Genomic DNA, 25,141 nt, shown 5'->3' with positions numbered 1-25,141 from the left:
GTGTGTGTTTGTCTCCTCTCTTTTCTGTGATCCTTTCCTACATTGGTAGCCAAAGTTGGAGCTTCAACTCCCCTAAGCATTGGGCTATGTGAGCTAGAGATGATGGGAGTTGTCTACAGCATCTGAAGGGTGCTTATAAGGTGCATATTGACTGTGCATATTGAAAAGGGAAGTCTGGTCACCTATACGCGTAGGGTTTCCATGCAACCAGGGTCCCCGATCATGAATGCATTGCCTGCTGCCATGTGTTGGAGGCTGGAGCCATTGCTTCCTTGGCAGCCCTTCATCCAGCAGTACCGGCTTGCCCCCACAACTGCAGGTGCCTGGGGCCTCACGCAATCACCAGGTTCCGCACAAATGCTGTGGGGCAAACACTCTACATCTCCATGAACCCTGGCATTTGCTTGCTATGTTATCAAGTGTGAGCGTGCACATGGTGGGGTGGTGTAGCACGTGCACACCAGGGCACCCACGGCTCCTCTACTGTGTCGCCTCTACAGTGGCCTCTCAGTGAATAGGGTTAGGGTTAGAGTTAGGAAGGAACTGGCAGCGGCTGTCCTCTGGGGTCTTCTGGGTTCTGCACCTGCTAGGCATGATTCAGAGTGGGCCCCTTCCCACCCCATGATGGAGTTTGAGTCCCATTTCAACTGTCAGGTAAGGCTGATTTGATCCCCCTCCTCTTGTTCTCAATCTAGATATTCACTCATTCCTTCTTCCCTGGGGCAGGGGTGCACCATTTTGTGGTTCACTTCAGCTGCCAAAATGTCTTGGGACAGCCCTGCCACAGACCATCTACACAAACCACATGCAGTGCATGTATGTCTCCAGTTCATCAAAGCAACAGACTTACTGCTTTCCCTACAATGCTGGATTCCAAGAAGTTCGTCAAAGGTGTGCAGTGTGGTGCTTTGTGCTGCACTCGCCCCAGAGTACACCAGAGGCTTGTCCGAGATACCCTCATAGATCAGCCCTTCTGGCAGGGCAGGATTGTCCTTCCATCTAAAAGGAAGTAAAGGCAGTGAGAGATTGCGTCTCAAGGAGCTGCATGGTAGATCCAATAAGCAGTAGTAATAATACTAGATTGTAATTATAGTAGTAATAATAATAATAATAATAAAATTTATTTGTATCCCTTCCTCCCCAGCCGAGGCCGGGCTCAGAGCGGCTAACATCATAAAAACATCACAATATGCATAAAAATAGACATCAATTAATTAAAATACACCTTAAAATTAATTCAGACAAGTTAAAATCTGAGCAGGTGGAATCAGGTTGGAATTGAGAGTGGTTAATACTTGCCAGGACCAACTGTTTCCACTGATCATACCTGTGAGCGGGTTGGGGGCCTCTTTCAGGCTTGTTTTATACAAAGGAAAGTACCTAAGTTAAACTGCATCCTGCCCAAAGGCCTGGCGGAACAGCTCCATCTTGCAGGCCCTGTGGAAAGATGTCAAATCCCACAGGGCCCTAGTCTCTTGTGGGAGAGCGTTCCACCAGGCCAGGGCCATGGCTGAAAAGGCCCTGGCTCTAGTCAAGGCCAGTGTAATTTCCCTGGGGCCCGGGATTTTCAAAGTGTTGTTGTTAACAGACCGTTAGCAGAAGAGGCGGCCGCATAGGTACAATTGTCCTACGCCATATAGGGCTTTAAAGATTTAAACCTGATCCTGTACTCCACTGGGAGCCAGTGCAGCTGGTATGGCACCAGATGAATGTGCTCCCGCGGCAAGAAGGAGTCTCACTGTGGCATTCTGCACACACTGGAGTTTCAAGGGCAGCCCCATGTAGAGTGAGTTACAATAATCAAGCCTGGAGATGACAGTCACATGGATCACAGTGGTAAGGTCAGGAAGAGAGAGACTTAGCTTGACGGAGATGGAAAAATGCTGCCTTTTTTATAGCTGCAACCTGCGCCTCTATATAAAGGGAGGCATTGAAGATTACACCCAAACTCTTGATGGAAGGCGCAGGCACTAATTGCACCCCCACAAGGGATGGGAGTTGTCCCCCCAATCCCATATTGTCCCGACCGAGCCAAAGGACTTCTGTCTTCAAAGGATTTAACTTCAACCAGCTCCCATGTAGCCACAACTTCCAAACATCTGATCAGTGTGTCTGGGGCCGAGCCAGGATAGCAGTCCATCAACAGGTAGAGTTGGCTGTCATCAGCATACTGATGGCAACCCAAACCAAAATTCCAGACAAGCTGGGCGAGGGGGCACATAAAGAAAAGCATTGGGGGGGGGGAGCCCGTGTTTGTCCATAGACAGCAGCTTTCCGGGTCATGTGCCAGCATGGCTAAACTGCTTCTGGTGCAACAGGACACCATGATGGGTGCCAGAGTGCACAGAAATGTCATTTACCTTCCCACCACCTATTTATCTACTTGTGCTGGTGTGCTTTTGAACTGCTAGATTGGCAGAAACTGGGAGCCTTCTGATCGGCAAGCCCAAGAGGCTCAGTAGTTTAGACCACAGCGCCGCCTGCTTCCCTTTAACAATAGTAGTAATAGTACTGTTAGTAAAATAGTATTCTTTTATCAAAAGTATTTTTTATTAAACTCCACTCTCGACTCTGAGTATATTTCACTTTGTTTATATAACCCATATCACAATAGAGACCATGAGACCAACACATAAAAACTAAACTAAACCAAACAAAACCAAGAGTGGCATGGAATGTTACATTTACAATTGGTACAAGTGGAGAGTACCATCATAAGAAATGAGAGACCCAGAGGTGTGGCACACATGGCTTACAAGATTTACAGAAATATAAATCTGTAGCTGAAACCATCAGAGGCACAAGGAGTACCAAGAATACAAGGTTCTTTCTTACATCAAGAAATTTTTCCAACCAATCAGATGTTGCTTTCCCCAAATTTATTGGGAGACTTGTGGAAGAGACAAATGTAGAATCATAGAATCATAGAATCATAGAGTTGGAAGAGACCACAAGGGCCTTCGAGTCCAACCCCCTGCCAAGCAGGAAACACCATCAGAGCACTCCTGACATATGGTTGTCAAGCCTCTGCTTAAAGACCTCCAAAGTAGGAGACTCCACCACACTCCTGGGCAGCAAATTCCACTGTCAAACAGCTCTTACTGTCAGGAAGTTCTTCCTAATGTTTAGGTGGAATCTTCTTTCTTGTAGTTAGGATCCATTGCTCCGTGTCCGCTTCTCTGGAGCAGCAGAAAACAACCTTTCTCCCTCCTCTATGTGACATCCTTTTATATATTTGAACATGGCTATCATATCACCCCTTAACCTCCTCTTCTCCAGGCTAAACATGCCCAGCTCCCTTAGCCGTTCCTCATAAGGCATCGTTTCCAGGCCTTTGACCATTTTGGTTGCCCTCTTCTGGACACGTTCCAGTTTGTCAGTGTCCTTCTTGAATTGTGGTGCCCAGAACTGGACACAGTACTCCAGGTGAGGTCTGACCAGAGCAGAATACAGTGGCACTATTACTTCCCTTGATCTAGATGCTATACTCCTATTGATGCAGCCCAGAATTGCATTGGCTTTTTTAGCTGCCGCGTCACACTGTTGGCTCATGTCAAGTTTGTGGTCAACCAAGACTCCTAGATCCTTTTCACATGTACTGCTCTCAAGCCAGGTGTCCCCCATCTTGTATTTGTGCCTCTCATTTTTTTTGCCCAAGTGCAATACTTTACATTTCTCCCTGTTAAAGTTCATCTTGTTTGTTTTGGCCCAGTTCTCTAATCTGTCAAGGTCGTTTTGAAGTGTGATCCTGTCCTCTGGGGTGTTAGCCACCCCTCCCAGTTTGGTGTCATCTGCAAATTTGATCAGGATGCCCTTGAGTCCATCATCCAAGTCGTTGATAAAGATGTTGAATAAGACCGGGCCCAAGACAGAACCCTGTGGCACCCCACTAGTCACTCTTCTCCAGGATGAAGAGGAACCATTGATGAGCACCCTTTGGGTTTGGTCAGTCAGCCAGTTACAAATCCACTGAGTGGTAGCATAGTCAAGACTGCATTTTACCAGCTTCTTTACAAGAATATCATGGGGCACCTTGTCAAATGCCTTGCTGAAATCAAGGTAGGCTACATCCACTGCGTTCCCTTCATCTACCAGGCTTGTAATTCTGTCAAAAAATGAGATCAGGTTAGTCTGACATGACTTATTTTTCAGAAATCCATGCTGACTATTGGTGATCACAGCATTCCTTTCTAGGTGCTCACAGACTGTTTGCTTAATGATCTGTTCCAGAATCTTCCCTGGTATTGATGTCAGACTGACTGGGCGGTAATTATTTGGGTCCTCTCTTTTCCCCCTTTTGAAAATAGGGGCAACATTTGCCCTCCTCCAGTCTGCCGGGACTTCGCCTGTTCTCCAGGAATTCTCAAGGATGACTGCCAGTGGTTCTGAGATCACATCTGCCAGTTCTTTTAATACTCTTGGATGCAGTTCATCTGGCCCTGGAGACTTGAACACATCTAAACTAGCCAAGTATTCTTGTACTATTTCCTTTGTTATTCTGGGCTGTGTTTCCTTTGCTGAATCATTTGCTCCAAATTCTTCAGGTTGGGCATTGTTTTCTTTATCAGAGAAGACTGAGGCAAAGAAGGCATTGAGGAGTTCAGCCCTTTCTGTGTCCCCTGTTTGCATTTCACCATCTTCTCCTCTGAGTGACCCCATTGTTTCTTTGTTCTTCCTTTTGCTACGAACATACCCATAAAAGCCTTTTTTGTTGCTTTTAACCTCTCTAGCAAGCCTGAGTTCATTCTGTGCTTTAGCTTTTCTGACTTTGTGTCTACACGTGCTGGCTATTTGTTTGAATTCCTCTTTGGTGGTTTCCCCCCTTTTCCATTTTTTGTACACATCCTTTTTTAATCTTAACTCAGTTAAAAGTTCTTTAGATAGCCACCCTGGCTTCTTTAGGCACCTTCCATGTTTCCGTCTCATTGGTATTGCCTGACGTTGTGCTTTTACTATCTCCCTCTTAACAAACTCCCAGCCATCATGAACTCCCTTTCCTTTTAGTATTACTGTCCATGGGTGTAATACCCAGCACTTCCCTAAGTTTTATGAAGTCGGCTTTCTTAAAGTCAAGAAATTGAGTCCTAGTATGCTTGGCTGCTCCTTTCCGCTATATAGCGGAAGAGCATGATCATTCACGCCTAATGATCCTTCCACTTCTACCCCACTAACCAGGTCATCAACATTGGTTAGGACCAGATCTAAAATGGCTGTTCCTCTTGTTGCTTCTCCCACTTTCTGGACAATGAAGTTGTCTGCAAGGCTAGTGAGGAATCTGTTTGACCTTATGCTCTTGGCTGAGTTTGACATCCAACAAATATCCGGGTAATTGAAGTCCCCCATTACTACTATCTCCTTTCCTTTTGCATGCTTGGCCATCTGTTCCAGGAAGGCATCATCTATGTCCTCCGTTTGGCTTGGGGATCTATAGTAAACTCCCACAATGAGGTCTCTGTTATTCTTCTCTCCCTTAATTTTGACCCAAATGCTCTCACTTTGGCTTTGAGGTTCTAAATCTTGGATCTCTTCACAGGTATACACATCCCTGACATATAACACCACTCCTCCTCCTTTCTTGTCTGGTCTGTTTCTCTGAAATAGATTGTATCCCCCCATTATTACATTCCAATCGTGGGACTTATCCCACCAGGTTTCAGTGATGCCTATTATGTCATATTTAGTTTGCTGTACCAAGAGCTCAAGCTCATCTTGTTTATTTCCCATGCTTTGCACATTAGTGTACAGACATTGAAGTCCATTAATCATTCCCCCGTGTCTCTTATTTAAGGATTTTTTCCTCCCACCACTAGGTCTGCGTGCTGTTTGCTCCATTTGGTCTATGACATTTGGATGATCATCTTCATCAATTGATAGACTCCTACCTTCAGGAGCACTGTCTCCCTCCCCCACATTAGTCAGTTTAAAGCCCTCCTGATGAGGTTTCTGAGATTTTTGGCAAAAACATTCCTCCCAACCGTTGTGAGGTGCAGCCCATCACTTGCCAGAAGTCCATCTTCAAGAAACTGCAGTCCGTGTTCTAAGAATCCAAACCGTTCCTGTTTACACCATTTGCGAAGCCAGCTGTTCACTTCCACTATTTTTCCCTCTCTCTCTGGGCCACGTCGTTCAACTGGGAGGACAGATGAGATGACAGTTTGTGCATTTAGTTGCTTCAATTTCCTGCCGAGAGCCTCGTAGTCTCTTTTGATCTTCTGGAGGCTATTGCTTGCAGTGCCATTGGTTCCCACATGAACCAAGAGGAAGGGGTATTTGTCAGTGGGTTTTATGATTCCTTGCAGTCGTTCAGTTACATCTTGGATCTTAGCCCCGGGGAGACAGCACACTTCCCGAGACATCTTGTCAGGCCCACAGATCACTGCTTCTGTTCCCCTCAGTAGGGAATCCCCTATCACCACTACACGCCTCCTCTTAGGTTTGGTTGGGGTTCTTCGGTGAGCTGTCCGTTCCAAGGTCGCCTGCACATTCCCTGAGGACTGACTTTGCTGCTCGTCTTTTTTATGTAAAATTTTCTTTTTTATGTAAAAATAGTATAGTAGTAATTAGTAGTATAGTAGATTTGTTTATATGTATCTAGTCACCAGACCATTACAAAACAAAAGTTTGCCGCTATGAAAGTATAACATGAAGTTACCCGAGATCCAAACAAACCTTTGCCCCTCCAAATGTTGCTGAACTACGACTCCCATCATCCTATTGGCCATGCTTCCTAGGGCTCACAAGAGTTGTAGTTCAGAGACATCCAGAGGGCCAAGGTTTCCCCAACTACAACCTAAACTAAGTTAAATTTCCAGTTTTCACTGGCAGATCGCGACATGCCCCTTTAAAAGGAGGGGGCATGTTCCTCTTTTAACAAAGTTATGTAATGTTAAAATAAAATAGAACGGAAAAAATGAATGCACAAAACCCAGAATAAAACCTCAATGAGTAAAAGCATAAAATAAACTTCGCGTTCTGGATCTCCCTGACAAGGCACAGCATTCTGTCTCAATGCAAATAGAAAATGTGCAATCTTCTTCAGAGTTGCATCTTCTCCCATAAATGAAATAACAACAGCAATATTAATAATAACATCCACTATATCTGCAAAGGAGCCAGCCTCTAGTTGCAACCCTGATTAGCAGAGTTTCAGAGCATTCTCTGGCTGCAACAGATGTGAATTGCAAAGCTTTCATACCTCTCTGCTTGGTGACACATTGCAGGAAATGTGCTTTAGATAGAAATGAGGATTGGGCTCACTTAGGACTCAAGCTGTATGCAGGCTCATTAGCCATCCTTTGCCACCTGCCCCTACCAGATGTTAGGTGCGACTCTGGAGATCAGCAAGGCTCAATTTTTAGGCAGTTGTTTTATTAAAATGATCACACACATACACAAGAAAGAAAAATGCAAGCTGGAAAACCCGCTCCTTTTCAACAGCTTGGAAGACCTTGCAGCATTCTGAGAATTTTTGCCAAGCAATGTGGAACTGTTGCTGGGAGACAGTTCTGTTCCTCTTAAAGGCAGAGGGCTGAGTGTGCAAAAGGTCATGGGCTCCATTTCCAGCAAGAATTGGGAATGTCTCCTTTCTGGAACCCTAGAGAGATGCTGCTAGTTAATGTAGATGATACTGAGCACTTCTGGGGAAGAGTAAGAATAAAAGAGCATAGGATCCTTACACAAAGTCAGACCATTGGCACACATTGACCATTATCTACACTGACTGACAGTGGCTCTCTAAGGTTTCGGACAGAAGTCTTTCTTAGCCCTACCTGGGATTGAACCTGGGACCATCTGCAGGCAAAGTAGAAGCTCTATCACTGAGAAACAGTTCTTCCTCAACAGCTTCCTCTGCTTCTCCACCCTTAGCCAACCCCCTTCTTGGCAGCTGCAGCTATCATTGGATGTGTCATTTTCTCCAGCAGAGAAAACTACATAATCCCATAGGCTAATGGGGCACTGTCCCAATAATTTCTGTCAGCCCCCACCTGCCTGCTTTCTGAGTTAGTCCAGAGTAGGGGTTGGCAAACTAAGGCCTGGGGGCTGGATGTGGCCCCCCCAGGTTTGTAAATCTGGCCTGCGGACTCTGCCACATGCTCGGTCAGTCCCTGCGTGCTGCAGATGCCTCGCCACACAGGGACTGACTTCTGTGACGCTGGGACGGCTTCTGGGTGGGCGGCGACACTGGCGTGGCTTCGGATTGGCTGCGGGAAGTTCCTGCAGCCAATCCAGAGCCTCGCTGTCTGCACGCTGAGGTAAACCCAGTGCGGCCATGGACGGAGAGGGCGAGCGGCAGGACATACACATACATAAATTAAACTGGATATATGATTCCTTCCAGTAGCACCTTAAAGACCAACTAAGTTAGTTCGTGCTATGAGCTTTCGTGTGCATGCACACTTCTTCAGATACCGAAAGCTCATACCAAGAACTAACTTAGTTGGTCTTTAAGGTGCTACTGGAAGGAATTTTTTTATTTTGACTATGGCAGACCAACACGGCTACCTATCTGTAACTGGATATATGATTGTTTAACATGATTGAGAATCGATCAGCCAGGGACTGAGGACTTTGAGAGTTTAAGATCGGAATGTGGAAAATATGAAAACAACAAGAGGGCAGAAATATAACTATCTGAGATGAGTTCTTCAGAGGTCCAGAATATGGGAAGTCCGTGTGAAATTTAATAATTAACAATTTGGATTGTAATTTGGTTGTTTTTTAATTTAATTTTAATTTTTGAATTGGATTATGATTTGATTTGTTATAAATTGGAGGTTCTTAATGGAAAATTAATAAAAATAAATTAAAAAATAAATAAATTCAGTGATTTGGATGTTTGGAGTCACTAAGGCCACTGGTATGTAATTTTCCACTCCCCTTTCTAGCAGCGAAGAGGAAGAATCCAGTGGCATTCACCAGTCTTTTGGGGTCTGTTAAAGACATTCCTCTTTCAACAAGCCTTTTAGGTTGAGATTTTTTATCCCAGTTAGTATCTGTAATGGATTAGAATTGATTTTATGTATGTGTTGTTGTTTTAATGTTTTTAATGTTTTAGCCGCTTTTATACAATGCATACAATTGTTTTGCATCTGCTTTTATTGCATTTTAAATAATTTCAAGATGCCTTGTGGGAAGCAATTCATAAATGAAATAAAAAGTTATCCTTGATGTTTTCACTGTGGACTCACCTCAACTTATTTTACAGGAAATGATGCATAAATGGAATCAAATGCATAAAGAAATAAGAGCAGCATGTGTGGCTGTTTCTAGAGTGCGGATTTTCTCAAGAGTGTACCCCTGCTTGTCCTCTACTCCTACTTGGAAAACGTTTGGAGAGTAAAAAGTATACCGTACATGCTGTACTTACCCAGAAAAGAAGATCCGTATCACACCGTAGAATATTGCAGGATCCACGTAATCTAGGAAGTGAAGCATAAAAACAAAAACAAAACTGGATCAAAAATAAATTTCACATTTCCAAAACTGGTAAAGTCAGTTTATTTATTAATTTTATTAAATTTATATGACACCCTTTCTCCAAAGGAGCCCATGCAGAAAACACATCAATACAAAACAAGACTAGTGAGATTTCTTGAAACAGTTGAAAACAATATTCTAAAAACGCCAAAAAACTCTTCCTATTCTCAAATTATTCTCAGATTATTATTTCAGGGGTGCCAGGGGCAGGACTTTCAGCTCTCAAATGCTTGGGTAAACAGGAGTGTTTTAAAATTTCTCCTGAAAGCTAATAATGAGGGAGACTGACACACCTCACTATGGAGTGCATTCCACAAATGAACGTTTCACCAAGGAAGTCATGTGGACAGGTCACTGCCAAGCAGGCAACCCTCAGTGGCTGCATTGGGTTTCCCTTGCTGATCCTATCCAGTGCTAGTTCTACTCAGAGCAAACTCATTACTAACTTAGGTTCATTCATTTCAATGGAACTACTGGTACTTTGAGTAGCTGAATCTGCACTTTCTTTTTCACAGGGCAGTAATATTCTCAGGAAGTTGAATTCTGTTGTCAGGATCACATCATGAGACTTTTCCATATTTCTGCACAATCTTAGTCTACACACACAACTGTTGTCTTTTAGATAGCTAGCCTGTGGTTCTTCAGGGGTCTTTGGACTCCGATTCCCATCAACCCCACCCAACATGAGCAATAATCAGGGATGATGAGAGTTGTATCCAACAACATCTGGAGGGCATTTGCTACTCCCATTTTAGAGTGCATATCACTTTTATGCTATTTTCTCCAGCTTTCTACCTTTTCTGTCCTTGTCCTATGAATGGCTGAGCAATAGTTTGTGAATGAAAATGGGAAATATCAAGCTTACCATGCATTTTCTTCAACACCCTGGCCATGTCTCTGAGACTGCTTGCCACATCCTGCAGTGCTTCTTCCAGGATTCTATTGTCAGGCTGAAGCATGCCATTAACCACCTGTGGCACTGCCTGTAGTAATAATAATAATAATAATAATAATAACAACAACAATAAATAAACAAACCTTTATTGTCACTACACCACCTGTGTGCAGTGAAATTAAATGAGCCCCTCCCCCCACACAATGTAGGAGGCAGAGAGGGGTTGGATACAGACTTTTCATTCTAGAATCAAAGTGAACTGAGCACTTGTGCTTTCTATGCAATCCACACACAACTGAGATCCATTGCACATTGTTTTGCCCCTGAAAAGCGTTTCTTGAGAAACTAGATTCATTCCAAAAACAAAAGCTTATTTGCAGTTTGATTCTGCACTGCCCTGCAGTAAGACCACATTCACACTCATATATTTAAAGCTCTATGACGCCAAAAGTCATGACTTCTCCCAAAGATTTCTGAGAGCTCTGACCTCTTAAGAGTGCTGAGAGTCATTAGACAACCCAAGCTCAGTACATAACAGTGTAAAACCATTCTGGGAATTCTAATTCTGAAAGGGGTCTCTCCCAGCAGTCTTAACAAACTAAAGATTGCATAATTCTTCGGGGGAAGCCATGACTGTTTAAAATTGTATAGTGTATGGTGTGAATGCGGCCTGTGTCCATTTGAAAACAGATCAAAATAGACGGGGCATTTCTGGCAATGGAGTGTGTGTATCCACAATGATGTTGTGATTGCAATAATAGCTCCCTTATTCACCTAGGACATGTGCAGGCAAAAAAGGCTTGGGTAATCTAATCAGGGGGAGGGTAAACACACCCACCCACGTCAATCACAAAGATACAGTTCATAAGCTAGAACATAAGTTGATACATGGTGCAAATGGCTTCCCAACATGCATACTAACACAATCACGGTGAGAATCAAAGTTTAGTTGTTGTTGTTGTTGTTTAGTCGTGTCCGACTCTTCGTGACCCCATGGACCAGAGCACGCCAGGCACTTCTGTCCTCCACTGCCTCCCGCAGTTTGATCAAACTCATGCTGGTAGCTTCAAGAACACCATCCAACCATCTCATTCTCTGTCGTCCCCTTCTCCTTGTGCCCTCCATCTTTCCCAACATCAGGGTCTTTTCCAGGGAGTCTTCTCTTCTCATGAGGTGGCCAAAGTATTGGAGCCTCAGCTTCACGATCTGTCCTTCCAGTGAGCGCTCAGGGCTGATTTCCTTCAGAATGGAGAGGTTTGATCTTCTTGCAGTCCATGGGACTCTCAAGAGTCTCCTCCAGCACCATAATTCAAAAGCATCAATTCTTCGGCGATCAGCCTTCTTTATGGTCCAGCTCTCACTTCCGTACATCACTACTGGGAAAACCATGGCTTTTACTACACGGACCTTTGTTGGCAAGGTGATGTCTCTGCTTTTTAAGATGTTGTCTAGGTTTGCCATCGCCTTTCTCCCAAGGAGCAGGCGTCTTTTAATTTCGTGACTGCTATCACCATCTGCACTGATCATGGAGCCCAAGAAAGTAAAATCTCTCACTGCCTCCATTTCTTCCCCTTCTATTTGCCAGGAGGTGATGGGCCCAGTGGCCATGATCTTCGTTTTTTTGATGTTGAGCTTCAGACCATATTTTGCGCTCTCCTCTTTCACCCTCAATAAAAGGTTCTTTAATCCCTCCTCACTTTCTGCCATCAAGGTTGTGTCATCTGCATATCTGAGGTTGTTGATATTTCTTCCGGCAATCTTAATTCCGGCTTGGGATTCATCCAGCCCAGCCTTTCGCATGATGAATTCTGCATATAAGTTAAATAAGCAGGGAGACAATATACAGCCTTGCCGTACTCCTTTCCCAATTTGGAACCAATCAGTTGTTCCATATCCAGTTCTAACTGTAGCTTCTTGTCCCACATAGAGATTCAAAGTTTAGTTAGCAATGCTTATTGCACATGTGTATTAAAGATGAAATGAGGTAATGATGTACATGATTGGTGAAAACTGAAATCCTTTGTTTGAAATGTTATAAATGCCCCTGCCCAGACCCTTGGGCGGGGTTGCAGTTTTGCAAAAAGATTTGACTGTAACCTATTGCTTTGCAATAAACAACAATGGACTCCTAACTCCCCTTGTCTCTGAGTTTTATTGGCTTAACTCAGAAGATAAGCCATTTTTGGCTTACAACACCGGCACCAAGAGCACCCAGCCAATGCCCCAGCACAGCTCCAGGGCCTGAAGGCCTCTGAAGCCAAAGGGAAAACAAAGAAAAAAGTGGCTGCCACCGACACCAAAGAAAGAGGAGAGGTAGGTGAGAACCAGGAGGGCCAGGGAGGATTTTTTACCTCTATATTTTCTAACTCCTAAGAATTAAAATGGAGGTGCCCAGAAGGGAGACCTGAACAGGCCACTTCCTGGGATCGCCACTTCAGCCCTGATTTTCTGTCCTTCTAATTTTTATTCTATTATTATTATTATTATTATTATTATTATTATTATTATTATTATTACTACTGTATTTCTCATTTTTTGTATTAAATAGAAAAAAGAGAATAAAATAAAAATCTGAGTCCCTGTGTGTTTGTCTCTGGGGGGGAATCCTCCCTCCCCCCACCTTCCCATTACTACCATCAGCCTCTTTTAAAACAAAACTTTTCCATCCCCCCCTCCTTTCCCCCCTATTTTATTTTTCCTCTCTCAAAGCGAGTTTCTACATATATAGATATATTTTACTTTTATCATTTGATAGTATATATACTACTTCCAGGCACCACCACCTCAACAGTTTCAGTTTCTTTTTTTCTCTTTCTTTTCTTTTTTTCGGTTTTGTTGTTTTTTGCTTTCTCTTTCCTTCTTTCTTAACTCTTAAATTTCCTACTGCCTCCTTCTCCTTTCTTTTATCTCCTCCCCCTCCAACAAATAATAATAATTAAAATAATTAAAATTACAGACCTATAGCTCCACACCCACTTTCAATAGTAACCCCCCCCCCCTTTGTGGTCACCTACCTCATACATTCATAACTTGGACTTGCAATTTTTTAATCATTACTGTTATTATTTCCACCCTCCTCTCTCTCTCTCTCTCTCTCTCTCTCTCTCTCTCTCATTTTTTGGTCTTTATATTTTACTCTAACTTCCCTCCTTTTTTATCCCTTCTTTCCTCTTCCTCTTCCTCTCTCCCTTTTGTCTTTGTTTGGTTTGGTTTGGTTCCTGAACACAACCCTGCCTGTCTTAAATTTTTAACTCTCTAATCTCATTTCCCACCCTTAATTGGACCCACTCCTCCCCATTGTACGCACGGGGGTATCCAAAATTAACCCCCCCATCCTCCCTCTGGCCCCACCCCATCGGTCTCTTGCATCTCTGCCTTTTATGTCCCTCTTTTATGTCAACTGTTTGTCTGTTGGTTTACTTGTCTGTCTGCTTGTCTGTTGTGCTCTCAGTGCTGTTCACCAACACCACTGGGACAACTATGGAAACCCCAGAGAAGCCCTTAAAACACATCCCAGACATGACAAAAATGGCCATCTAATCCAGATGCTCTGTAAAAAGCCACCAATCAATAATGTTCAGCAACCCAACAACACCCAGGAACCACCACTACCACAACTCCTAACCGTAACACGCTCTACACCAAAAGGACACCAAACCATCAAACCAAACTGATGCTCATCAAACCAAGAGCATCAGGCACCAACCAGGGAGATGGTGAACAGCACTGAGAGCACAACACACACACCCAAATGACAACAACCCAACAACAGATCGAGACCTGAGGGAAATGGAACTGAGATTAGCAGAAGTACTGAAGATCACAGTGTCTCCCCTGCAGATAATAATCAGTGACCTGACCTCCAAAGTGGGAACTCTAGAGAACAAGAAGCAAATGCAAGAAAGAATAGTAGAGCAGTACCGAGAGGAAAACACATGTGTGAATAATAAATTGGCTGAACTGGTAAGCTCCCTGGAAACAGAAAGCACAGAAATGAGAATCAAACAAGTGGACATTGAAGATTGCTGTGGACATCTGCAACTTTCCCAAAAAAGTGGAGGAGAAAAGCCTAGCAGACCTCATAGTACACTCGCTAAAAACCACAATTCCAAACCCGACACTCCCAGAGCTCTAAAACCCATTGTCAGAGCTGCTTCCAGATCCTAGCTCACAGAGGATCACGCTAGCCAGCGATCATTAAGTAAAAGTCTTTATTGAGTTACAGTTTCCATTCTCAAGCTGCTGCGTGCAACTCTACGTCTAATGGCTAGATCGGCGAAGTCCCGTCTGAGTCTCCGCCCCTTGCGCACCAACTTAATATCCTAGCCCTGCTCCACCTTTTCCGCCTGACTGTTCTCCTCTGGGTCCCTCTGCCCCCCGGGGTCTCTTCCTTCCTGGATTCTTCTGACGCCGACCCCCCGGACTCTCCTGTCTCCTTGCGCCGGGCTTTAGGACCTGGCTCTCTTTCAGGGCTGCCTACTGCGTCACTTCCCTGTGCATTTGAACTTGGCGCGCGTGCCCAACCTTCCACTTTCCGTCTGACCGTTTCTTCGCTCCCCGATGGAGGTGTGGCCACTCCTGACTCATGCCCTCCCCCCTGTTGTGAGCTGCCAGCGCTTGATCCCTGGCTCTCTTCCTCTTCCCTGCTCTCTGGCGGTGACGCTGGTCCCGATTTCCAACTGCTCTCCTCTGAGTCCCCTCTGGCTCTATCTCCCTGGGGTGTCCCCCTAGGCTCCCCCCTTGCCCTGGCCACTGGTGCTCCTTTCTGTGAATCTTCTGATTCACTGGAAAGACTCGGAGATCTCGGGTCGTCGTCATCACTCATCTTTTCCTCTGCCTCCTCACCCTCGCTCTCTGTTTCCTCCCTTGCCCTTGCCTCTGCTCCTGAACCCCTGACATCCATCCCCCCCTCGAAGCCCCCCGTTCCCCCCTCCCCTCCTTCCGGTGCGGGAGCTGGGTGCTGCTGCGGCAGAGGGATGAACGTCGGATACCGTTCGCTTCCCGTGATGGGCCTCCATTTGAAGTCTCCCGGTTCTTCCTCCCTGCTCTCGTCGACGACGGTCACCTCCGCGTCCATCTCTGTGCCGCCGTGCTCGAAACCAAGGTCGTCCCCGAAAACGTCCATGTCCGTCTCTCCCTCACTGCCTCCTGGCGGCGTTGCTCGTCCGGGACCTTCCAGCCACCTCTTGCGCCACTGCTCCTCTGGTCTATCATCCCACCAATACGAGGGTTCTGAGGCAGATCCCGAGGGTGACCCCTCCGGGGAACGGGCATCTCGTATCGGGTCCTCGTCCGAGTCGAACCCCCGGAACGTGCTTGCAGAAAGTGTGGGAGTGAAAAGCCAGTCGTCGAAAAGGTCTGCTGGCATTGGTCTATGTGGGAAGAGGGCATGAAACTCGTCCTTGAGCAGAGGTTCGTCCAAGGCGTAGCCCGGCACCCAGCTGTTCGCACTGGCCGGGGTGCCCTCCTTGGCGAGAAGGTATTCTACTCCCTCTTCCCCCCACCTGGAGTCCAAAATTTCCGTGACTTTGTTGATGCGCTCCTCCTGTGCCACTCCCGCGTGCCCGGTTCTTTCCCTGAGCGGACTCGGCGCCGTTCCGGTTTCCTGAAACCTGTGCGGTGCCTTGTAGGGAGTGAGCACCGATCTGTGGAACACCGGATGCATTCTGGAACCCTCCGGAAGCGCCAGCCTGAAAGCCACCGGGTTGACCTGCTCTTCGACTTGGTAGGGCCCCAGTTGCTTATGCCCTAGTTTCTTCTTGGCCAACGACCTGGCCGGCACTGCGTGGGCTGCTAACCAGACCCAGTCTCCCACATGGATCTCTTCGCCAACCCTTCTGTGTTTGTCCGCCTGCACCTTGTATGCGTGTTTGGCCAGCTCCAGGTGCCGCCGCAGCTGATCGTGGACCTCCTGCAACTCTGACGCGAACGCTTCTGCTGTCTGCGGCTCCCCCTCCACCATTCTTTCCAGTACCGGGAAGGTTCTGGGGTGCCTCCCGTTGTTGGCGAAGAACGGCGTGACCCCCGTGGACACGTGCTTCGTGTTGTTGTAGGCGAACTCGGCGAGCGGCAGGTAATCCACCCACGTCGCAGGCTGTTGATTCGCATAGCATCTCAGGTACTGCTGCATGATGGCATTGACCCGCTCCGCTTGCCCGTTGGTCTGCGGGTGTCTCGCCGACGCCAGGTTGATCTTGACGTTTAGGAAGCCCATCAGCTTCTGCCAGAAATTCGAGATGAACTGCCGCCCGCGGTCGGACAGAATAGACCGTGGCAGACCGTGAACCTTGAACACGTGGTCTATGAACAGTTTGGCGGTTTGTTCCGCCGTGGCCACCTTTGCACACGGGACGAAATGTGCCATCTTGGAGAACAAGTCCACCACCACCAGCACAGCCGTCTTGCCCCTCGAGCTGGGCAGATCCGTGACGAAATCCAGGGCGACTCTCTCCCATGGTTCGACCGGAGTTTGCAGCGGTTCCAACAGTCCGGCCGGCGGTCTGTGCACTGGTTTGGCCCTCTGGCAGGTGTCGCACCTCGCCACGTAGTCCGCGACCTCCCCTCTCATTCCGGGCCACCAGAAATCCCTGGCGACTAATTCCACCGTCTTCTCCTTGCCAAAGTGCCCGGCAGTGGGCGCGTCGTGCAGCTGATGCAGTACCTTGGCGCGAAGTTCGTCTCCCGGCACGTAGATGGCCCCTTTACGGATGAGCAATCCATCTCTCAGCTGGAACACGTCGGTCGCTGCCGTGCCCCTTTGCACCTCTGCCATCTTTGCTTGCGCGAAGGAGTCATTCTGCAACGCTCGTCGCACCGCCTCCAGGTCCACTGTCGCCGCAGCGCACGCCCACACTGTTGGTGCGAAGATGTGCATGGCGGCCGCTGGCGTGGCGTCCTCCAGATACTGTGGCTTACGGGAGAGCGCGTCCACCATGATGTTGGTGTCCCCCGGGACATACTCTATTCGGAAGTCGAAGTTCGCAAAGAACTCAGCCCAACGTATCTGCCTCTGATTCAGGAACTGTGCCGTGCGCCAGTGCTCCAGATTCTTGTGGTCCATGCAGACCTGCACCGTGTGCTTGGCGCCGATCAGGAAGTGCCTCCACGCTTTGAATGCTGCATGAATGGCCAGCAACTCCCTGTCCCAGATGGTGTAGTTCTGTTCGGACTTGCTGAGCTTCCTGGAGTAAAACGCCCCCGGCCGCCAAACCCCCTGCGGGTCTCTCTGCAGCAGGACTGCTCCCACGGCTCTGTCCGAGGCGTCTGTCTCGACCCTCATCGGCCTGCTGGGGTCGACATGCAGCAGCTGCTCTTCCGACGCGAAGAGACGTTTGAGTGCCTGAAAGGACCGCTCCGCCTGCTCCGTCCAGATGAACTTCTTCTTCTTGGAGCTAAGCGTGTCCGTGATGGCCGCTGTCTGCATAGCGAAGCCTTTGATGAACTTGCGATAGAAATTCGCGAAGCCGACAAATCGTTGGACCTCCTTCCGGTTGCGCAGGCTTTTCCAATCCAACACCACTCGAACCTTGGCGCTGTCCATGGCAAGCCCCTTGTCAGACAACTTGTAGCCCAGAAAATCCACCTCCGTCACGTCGAATTGGCACTTCTCCAGCTTGGCGTAGAGCCTATGCTGCTGCAGCCTGCTCAGCACTTCCTTGACGTGTCTGTCATGCTCCTGCTGCGATTCCGAAAAGATCAGGATGTCATCTAAGAAACAGACGCACGTCTTGTAGAGGAGCCCCGCCAACACGTGATGCATGAAAGCTTGAAAAACGTGGGAGCCATTTTGCAATCCAAAAGGCATAACTCTATACTCGTAGGTGCCCAGTGGCGTGAACATGGCTGTCTTCCACTCATCTCCCTCCCGCATGCGAATGAGGTTGTACGCCCCCCGCAGGTCTAACTTGGTGAACACGCTGCCCTTCCGTACCTTTGCGAGGAGGTCGTCGATTCGGGGCATGGGGAAGTCCGATGGCTTGGTCACACTGTTTAAGATGCGATAGTCCACAACCAGCCTTTTTTGGGGCGTGTCCTGTTTCTTAACAAAGAATACAGGACTGCCCCCCGCTGCCTTGGACTCCCGGATGAAACCGCGCTCCAAATTATGATCTATGAACTCTTTGAGTTCCTGCAGTTCGTCCTCAGACATGGAATACAGCTTCCCTTTAGGCAGCGCTGCCCCCGGCAGCAGGTCAATTTTGCAGTCATATGGTCTGTGGGGGGGTAGCCTGTCTGCCTCCTTCTCGCAGAAAACCTCCAAAAATTCTGCGTACTTGTGGGGAATCGCTTGCAGCGTGCCTAGCAGCAGCTGTGACTCCTCTTGCTCTCCTTCCTGCCGGGGCATGATGCAGTGTTCAGCACAAAAGGAAGAGCCGAAGGTCAGCTGCCTCTGGTACCAAGCCAGCGTCGGGCTGTGCTTGTCCAGCCAACTCATGCCCAATACAATAGGCGTGTCCGACAGTTGAGTGACGTTGAAGCTGATGATTTCCCTGTGATTTCCAAGCCGCAGCACCATAGGTGGCGTCTGCTTCACCACTTGCCCCCCTAGCAGCTCCCTGCCATCCACCGTGACAACCTGCAGGGGCAGCGTGGCAGGCAGCAACTGTATGGCGTGCCGGTCGACAAAGTCCTGCCCTATGAAGTCTGCATTGCTTCCCGAGTCGACGGTGATTGGCACATCCATGGTGATTCCATTGGGTAGCTGGAGCGATGCGGTGAGCCTCACTACTGGCTTGGGCGGGAGGGGGTCCATGGGCGCTAAATTCCCTGGGGACTGCTTCACTGATACGTCTGGCTGGGCCCCAGTGCCTCTTCCTCCAGCCAGACATCGTCGTTTCCCTGCTGTGGTTCTCCTTGCTGCGTTGCTGCAGTCACCATTGCTGAGGCTGCAGTGTGCTTGTGGAGCCTCCGGGGACACTCTTTCGCCATATGCCCTGGATCCTCGCAGATATAACACTTCCTGTTCCCTCTAGGAGGCTTCGCTTTCACTGCTGCCGGTGCTAGGGCTCTGGCTGCTGACTGAGCCCTTGCACTTCCAACCTCCATCGGTTCCACCCCTCCCCCTGTTGGAGGCGTGGATTGCGCACGCGCTGCTTCTCTGGGAAGGAAGGAGGAGCCCCTGGCTGGTTCGCGCCCGCTACGCCCTTCGTCCCTGCTCCACGGACGTTCTTCCAGCCGCACCCCCATCGCCAGCGCCCTCTGAACGATCTCCTGCGTGGTCCGGGGTCTCTCCCCCCTCGCAATTTCATCTTTAACCGAGCTGTGCAATCCCTCCCAAAACAGGTCTCTTACAGGAGCCGAATCTCTGTCCCATTCCAGGGCACTGACCAAGGCGAAAAAGCGTGCATGATACTGCCTTACGCTGGCCCTCCCTTGTTTCAATCCATGTATCTGTTGCCGAGCAAGATCCACGTCAATACTTGATAAGAAACATCCATCCATCGCTTTAATAAAGGCATCCGCATTTTGGAGCGCCGGATCCCCATCCCTCCACAAATTGCGCAGCCATGCTTTAGCATCTCCATGCAAATGAGACATGATGAATCCCACTTTCTCTTGCTCATCTCTAAAGTCTCTTTTCAGCAGTTGCAGTGCACACATTACATCTGCTCTAAAGTTGGGGTACTGTTGCAGAATCCCATCGAAGTGAGAGACCAGACCGCCTGTTCGTCTCGCCAACCCAATTCCCTCCTGTTTGGGTGTCAGTTGCCCTTGCTTAGTAAGCATGTCCAACCTGATCTGGAGATCCCTGCAGGCGGCAGCTGCCTCCTCCTCTCTCTTTCTGGATGCGAGAGCCTCGGCATTCAGTTGTGACACTGCTTCTCTGAGTTCCGCTATCTGCTGCTCAGCCGTCATGTCGTCTGCCGTTCGTGAACTCGCTAGTAGGCACCTGCTTCTCTCCTCTCCTCGAGGCCGTAGATGCCCACAATTAAAGAGACGGGACTTACTGTCAGAGCTGCTTCCAGATCCTAGCTCACAGAGGATCACGCTAGCCAGCGATCATTAAGTAAAAGTCTTTATTGAGTTACAGTTTCCATTCTCAAGCTGCTGCGTGCAACTCTACGTCTAATGGCTAGATCGGCGAAGTCTCCGCCCCTTGCGCACCAACTTAATATCCTAGCCCTGCTCCACCTTTTCCGCCTGACTGTTCTCCTCTGGGTCCCTCTACCCCCCGGGGTCTCTTCCTTCCTGGATTCTTCTGACGCCGACCCCCCGGACTCTCCTGTCTCCTTGCGCCGGGCTTTAGGACCTGGCTCTCTTTCAGGGCTGCCTACTGCGTCACTTCCCTGTGCATTTGAACTTGGTGCGCACGCCCAACCTTCCACTTTCCGTCTGACCATTTCTTCGCTCCCCGATGGAGGTGTGGCCACTCCTGACTCATGCCCTCCCCCCTGTTGTGAGCTGCCAGCGCTTGATCCCTGGCTCTCTTCCTCTTCCCTGCTCTCTGGCGGTGACGCTGGTCCCAATTTCCAACTGCTCTCCTCTGAGTCCCCTCTGGCTCTATCTCCCTGGGGTGTCCCCCTAGGCTCCCCCCTTGCCCTGGCCACTGGTGCTCCTTTCTGTGAATCTTCTGATTCACTGGAAAGACTCGGAGATCTCGGGTCGTCGTCATCACTCATCTTTTCCTCTGCCTCCTCCCCCTCGCTCTCTGTTTCCTCCCTTGCCCTTGCCTCTGCTCCTGAACCCCTGACACCCATGCTGAAAACCAACGCCCCCCAAAAAACATCATCATGTGCTTCGCCTGCTACAAATATAAAGAAGTATGGAACAACCTCAGAAACTCAACCAATCTCTGAAAACCCCATCATGGCCTTACAGGATCTATCTCAGGAGACCCTAAACTGGAGAAAAAGCCTACCCAACATCTCCAACAAGCAGGGATCAAGTACTGATGGGGCTTCCCCTTCCATCTCATTGTAACAACCAACACAGCACAGCACACGGCTACCAACATACCTAAAGCCCTGCAATTACTGAAGAACCTCGGACTCGACCCTCCGCCAGAATGGCAATCGACAGACTCACAAAGCGACAGCCATGACGAAACAACAACAAGTAATTGGATGACAGTAAAGAGGAAGAAGAAACCACAGACACGACACGACAATGCAGACCGGTACAGTCAAGCACTGCTCATAGAATCGTCCCACTGAATATACACACAAGACAACAAACCAACATCAACCAAATAAATCAAACCATAGTTTGACAACCCTGCAGCAACACAGCTGACAGACTAGTGACCCCCCTCCCCCTTTTCCTCTACCCCATGCCAGTAATATTGGCAACACAACCAATACCTCCCCTGCCCCACACCTTCATAGAGATCCCCATTCCCACCCCCACCCCAACACCAACCCAGACAACATCAAATCACATTCCCCAACTACCACTGAAAGACAACCTCAAAGTAGAATCATACTGCCCAATCTCATTAATAAACCAAGACTAAAAGATATTCACATCAATTTGGGCCAACCGCCAAAAAAATTTCTTACACAAGTTAATAGCCCCAGACCAGACTGGCTTCATCCCTGGTTGCAATATAGCAGACCCCATCAAGAAACTACTGAATCTGATTGAACACAGCTTCCACTGACAATTATGTCCCTAGACATCCTCAAAGCTTTTGATTGCTTAGAGTGGAAGAACCTATTAGGAGTACTAACTAACATGAAATTTGGTTCAAACTTCTTAGAAACCCTCAAACAAATATACTCCCGAGCCTCAGCAAAATGCAGGACTATCAGAATGGACTCTAATACCATAGCTATCCATAGAGGCACAGAACAAGGATGCTGTCAGGCTTTGGGGCTCAGCTTCAGGTATACTGGGCCGAGGCCATTTTGGGCTTTAAAGGTCAACACCAACACTTTGAATTGTTTTCGGAAACATACTGGGAGCCAAGGTAGGTCTTTCAAGACTGGTATTATGTGATCTTGGCGGCCGCCCCCAGTCACCAGTCTCGTTGCCGCATTCTGGATTAGTTGTAGTTTCCGGGTCACCTTCAAAGGTAGCCCCAGATAGAGTGCATTGCAGTAGTTCAAGCGGGAGATAACTAGAGCATGCACCACTCTGGTGAGACAGTGTGCGGGCAGGTAGGGTCTCAGCCTGTGTAGCAGGTGGAGCTGATAGACAGCTGACCTGCGCCTCCATGGACAGCTGTGAGTCCAAAATGACTCCCAGACTGCACACCTGGTCCTTCAGGGGCACAGTTACCCCATTCAAGACCAGGCCCATGCTCTGTCCCCCAAGAACAGTACTTCTGTCTTGTCAGGAATCAAGAATCCATTAGCCGCCATCCATCGTCCAACCGCCTCCAGGCAGTCGCACAAGACCTTCACCGCCTTCACTGGTTCTGATTTGAAAGAGAGGTAGAGCTGGGTATCATCTGCATATTGAGGGACACCCAGTCCAAACCTCCCAGCGGCTTCATGCAGATGTTAAAAACCATGGGGGAGAAGACGGAACCCTGAGGGCCAAGGGGTCTGAACACTCATTCCCCACCACCACTTTCTGGACACAGCCCAGGAGGAAGGAGCGGAACCACAGTATAACAGTGCCCCCAGCTCCCAGCCGCTCTAGACGGTCCAGAAGGATGTTATGGTCAACCCCACACTTCCCCAGGAGTTTGTTCCAAATGAGTCCAGCCCCACACTCTAAGCATTGCAACAGGAGTCCTTTTGTAGCTGGGAGTGTGAGGGCCTGGGCCCCGCCCCCTGGGTCAGCTGGAAAAGGCCTTGGAAGGGAGCAGTCCCTGCAGTCCTCACCACAGCCGATGGTTTAATGTTTAATGAATGCAACAAAAGAACAAGCGACCATTCTCAGAGTGCAGGTGCTCCCAATTAATGTTCCTCCCACTTCGCTCCAGTCACTTCTGTCCTCTCATCTCCTAGCCACCTGATCTCTCAACCACTGAGCACAGCCACCTTATCCTAGCCTTGGAACTGAGAGGCTGCACATCTTCTGGTGAGAGAGAGTTGGCTAGATCACTCTCTTCCCATTCTTCTTGCTGTTCACCTCCCAGTTCTGCCCAACTATTGTCTTCCAAACTGTGCCACTCAGCAAACCATTGTTCCAAATCAACACTACTCCACTGCTCTGTGGAATTTTAGGATCCTGGTCGTGAGCAGGGGTAGGGGTAGACTCCCACCATTGCCACTGTCTCCCTTCCTATTCATCCTGGCTCTGGAACCCTTAGCAATCCGAATCCGAGCAGCCACACACAGGGAGTGGAAATAAAAGGCAGAACCTATAAATCAGGGCTCTTTGCAGGCGACCTAATGGTTACAACCCCAGACCCCATAAACCCAGACCTCCCTAATCAGAGAACTCAACACATTTGCAATGGTGCCAGGCCTACAGGTAAATTTTGCAAAGTCTGAGGCTATGTGCTTCAACACACCCTCTCATACCCAAAAAGAATTTACTAACATCACCAAGATAAAACTTTGCCGTACCAAGTTCAGATACCTAGGGGTACAAATAACCAGAAACCTCCACTCCCTTGTGGTGACAAATCAACAAAGACCTAAAGAGATGGAACAATACCAACTTCACTCTCTCCGACAAAATAGCCATGATCAAAATGTTCACCCTTCTTAAATTAACCTACCTATTCCAAATCCTCCCAATCAGGATTCCCCCAGCCCAAATGGCAGAAAAAATTATAGTCATTTATCTTCTCACACAAAAAACCAAGAATAAGCCCCAAATACTTGCACCTCCCTTCCTCAGAAGGAGGATGGGGAATCCCCAACATAGAAGCATATAACATCGCCAACTAAGTACACCACATAATCCCGTATACTGGAAGATGAGGGGAAAAGGTGGATCCAGATGGATCCTTTTTCATTCAAATTAAAGAAAACCACCATGATACTGTAGACCATGTCTTACTCTGTAGGCAGCATCAAAAAAATCATGCATCCACTGTTTCGTGGGGCCGCAGGGGCACAAAAACATGGTTAAAAAACATGGATCCTTATGGATCCTCATAATTTCTGCACTAGATCAGCCCAAAGTCACCATCAGATCAAACATCATGGCCATGGGCACAGCATGCACCACAAAAATCACGGATCCATGGCTTCTGTCAGGGGTTCAGGAGCAGAGGCAAGGGCAAGGGAGGAAACAGAGAGCAAGGGGGAGGAGGCAGAAGAAAAGATGAGTGATGACGACGACCCGAGATCTCCGAGTCTTTCCAGTGAATCAGAAGATTCACAGAAAGGAGCACCAGTGGCCAGGGCAAGGGGGGAGCCTAGGGGGACACCCCAGGAAGATAGAGCCAGAGGGGACTCAGAGGGGAGCAGTTGGAGATCGGGACCAGCGTCACCGCCAGAGAGCAGGGAAGAGGAAGGGCGCCAGGGATCAAGCGCTGGCAGCTCACAACAGGAGGGAGGGCACGAGTCAGGAGTGGCCACACCTCCATCGGGGAGCGAAGAGACGGTCAGACAGAAAGTGGAAGGTTGGGCGCGCGGGCCAACTTCAAATGCACAGGAAAGTGACGCAGTAGGCAGCCCGGAGAGGGAGCCAGGTCCTAAAGCCCGGCGCAAGGAGACAGAAGGGTCCGGGGGGTCGGTGTCGGAGGAGTCCCGGAGGGAGGAGATCCTGGGGGCAGAGGGACCCAGAGGAGAACAGTCAGGCGGAAAAGGTGGAGCAGGGCTAGGATATTAAGTACAAGGGGCGGAGACTCAGACGGAGCTTCGCCGATCTAACCATAAGACGTAGAGTTGCACGCAGCAGCTTGAGAATGGAAACTGTAACTCA

At 48.4% G+C, this 25,141-nt stretch overlaps 1 protein-coding gene and 1 long non-coding RNA gene across 7 annotated transcripts in view; one reads left to right on the top strand and one right to left on the bottom strand.

Annotated features, from left to right (window-relative positions):
• LOC309519513 (indoleamine 2,3-dioxygenase 2-like) overlaps positions 1 to 25,141 on the bottom strand; it is a 77,585-nt gene that overhangs the window by 2,596 nt on the left and 49,848 nt on the right. For all 6 annotated transcript variants that reach the window (XM_082200588.1, XM_082200583.1, XM_082200587.1 and 3 more), the window contains 3 exons: positions 10,343 to 10,460; positions 9,368 to 9,419; positions 851 to 999 (listed from right to left, as the gene is read on the bottom strand). In XM_082200588.1, the coding sequence (XP_082056714.1) occupies positions 851 to 999; positions 9,368 to 9,419; positions 10,343 to 10,460 (319 nt within the window). The remainder of the gene's footprint in view (positions 1 to 850; positions 1,000 to 9,367; positions 9,420 to 10,342; positions 10,461 to 25,141) is intronic.
• LOC309519628 lies at positions 924 to 9,343 on the top strand. The gene is made up of 3 exons (XR_014213905.1): positions 924 to 989; positions 8,212 to 8,252; positions 9,206 to 9,343. It is a non-coding gene; the product is annotated as an uncharacterized lncRNA (long non-coding RNA).

The sequence above is a fragment of the Podarcis vaucheri genome, assembly GCF_965113315.1.
Source record: "Podarcis vaucheri genome assembly, chromosome: 15".
In the NCBI taxonomy this organism is placed as follows: Eukaryota; Metazoa; Chordata; class Lepidosauria; order Squamata; family Lacertidae; genus Podarcis; species Podarcis vaucheri.
The sequence above is the reverse complement of the archived record's forward strand: the minus strand, read 5'-3'. Positions and strand labels throughout refer to the sequence as shown.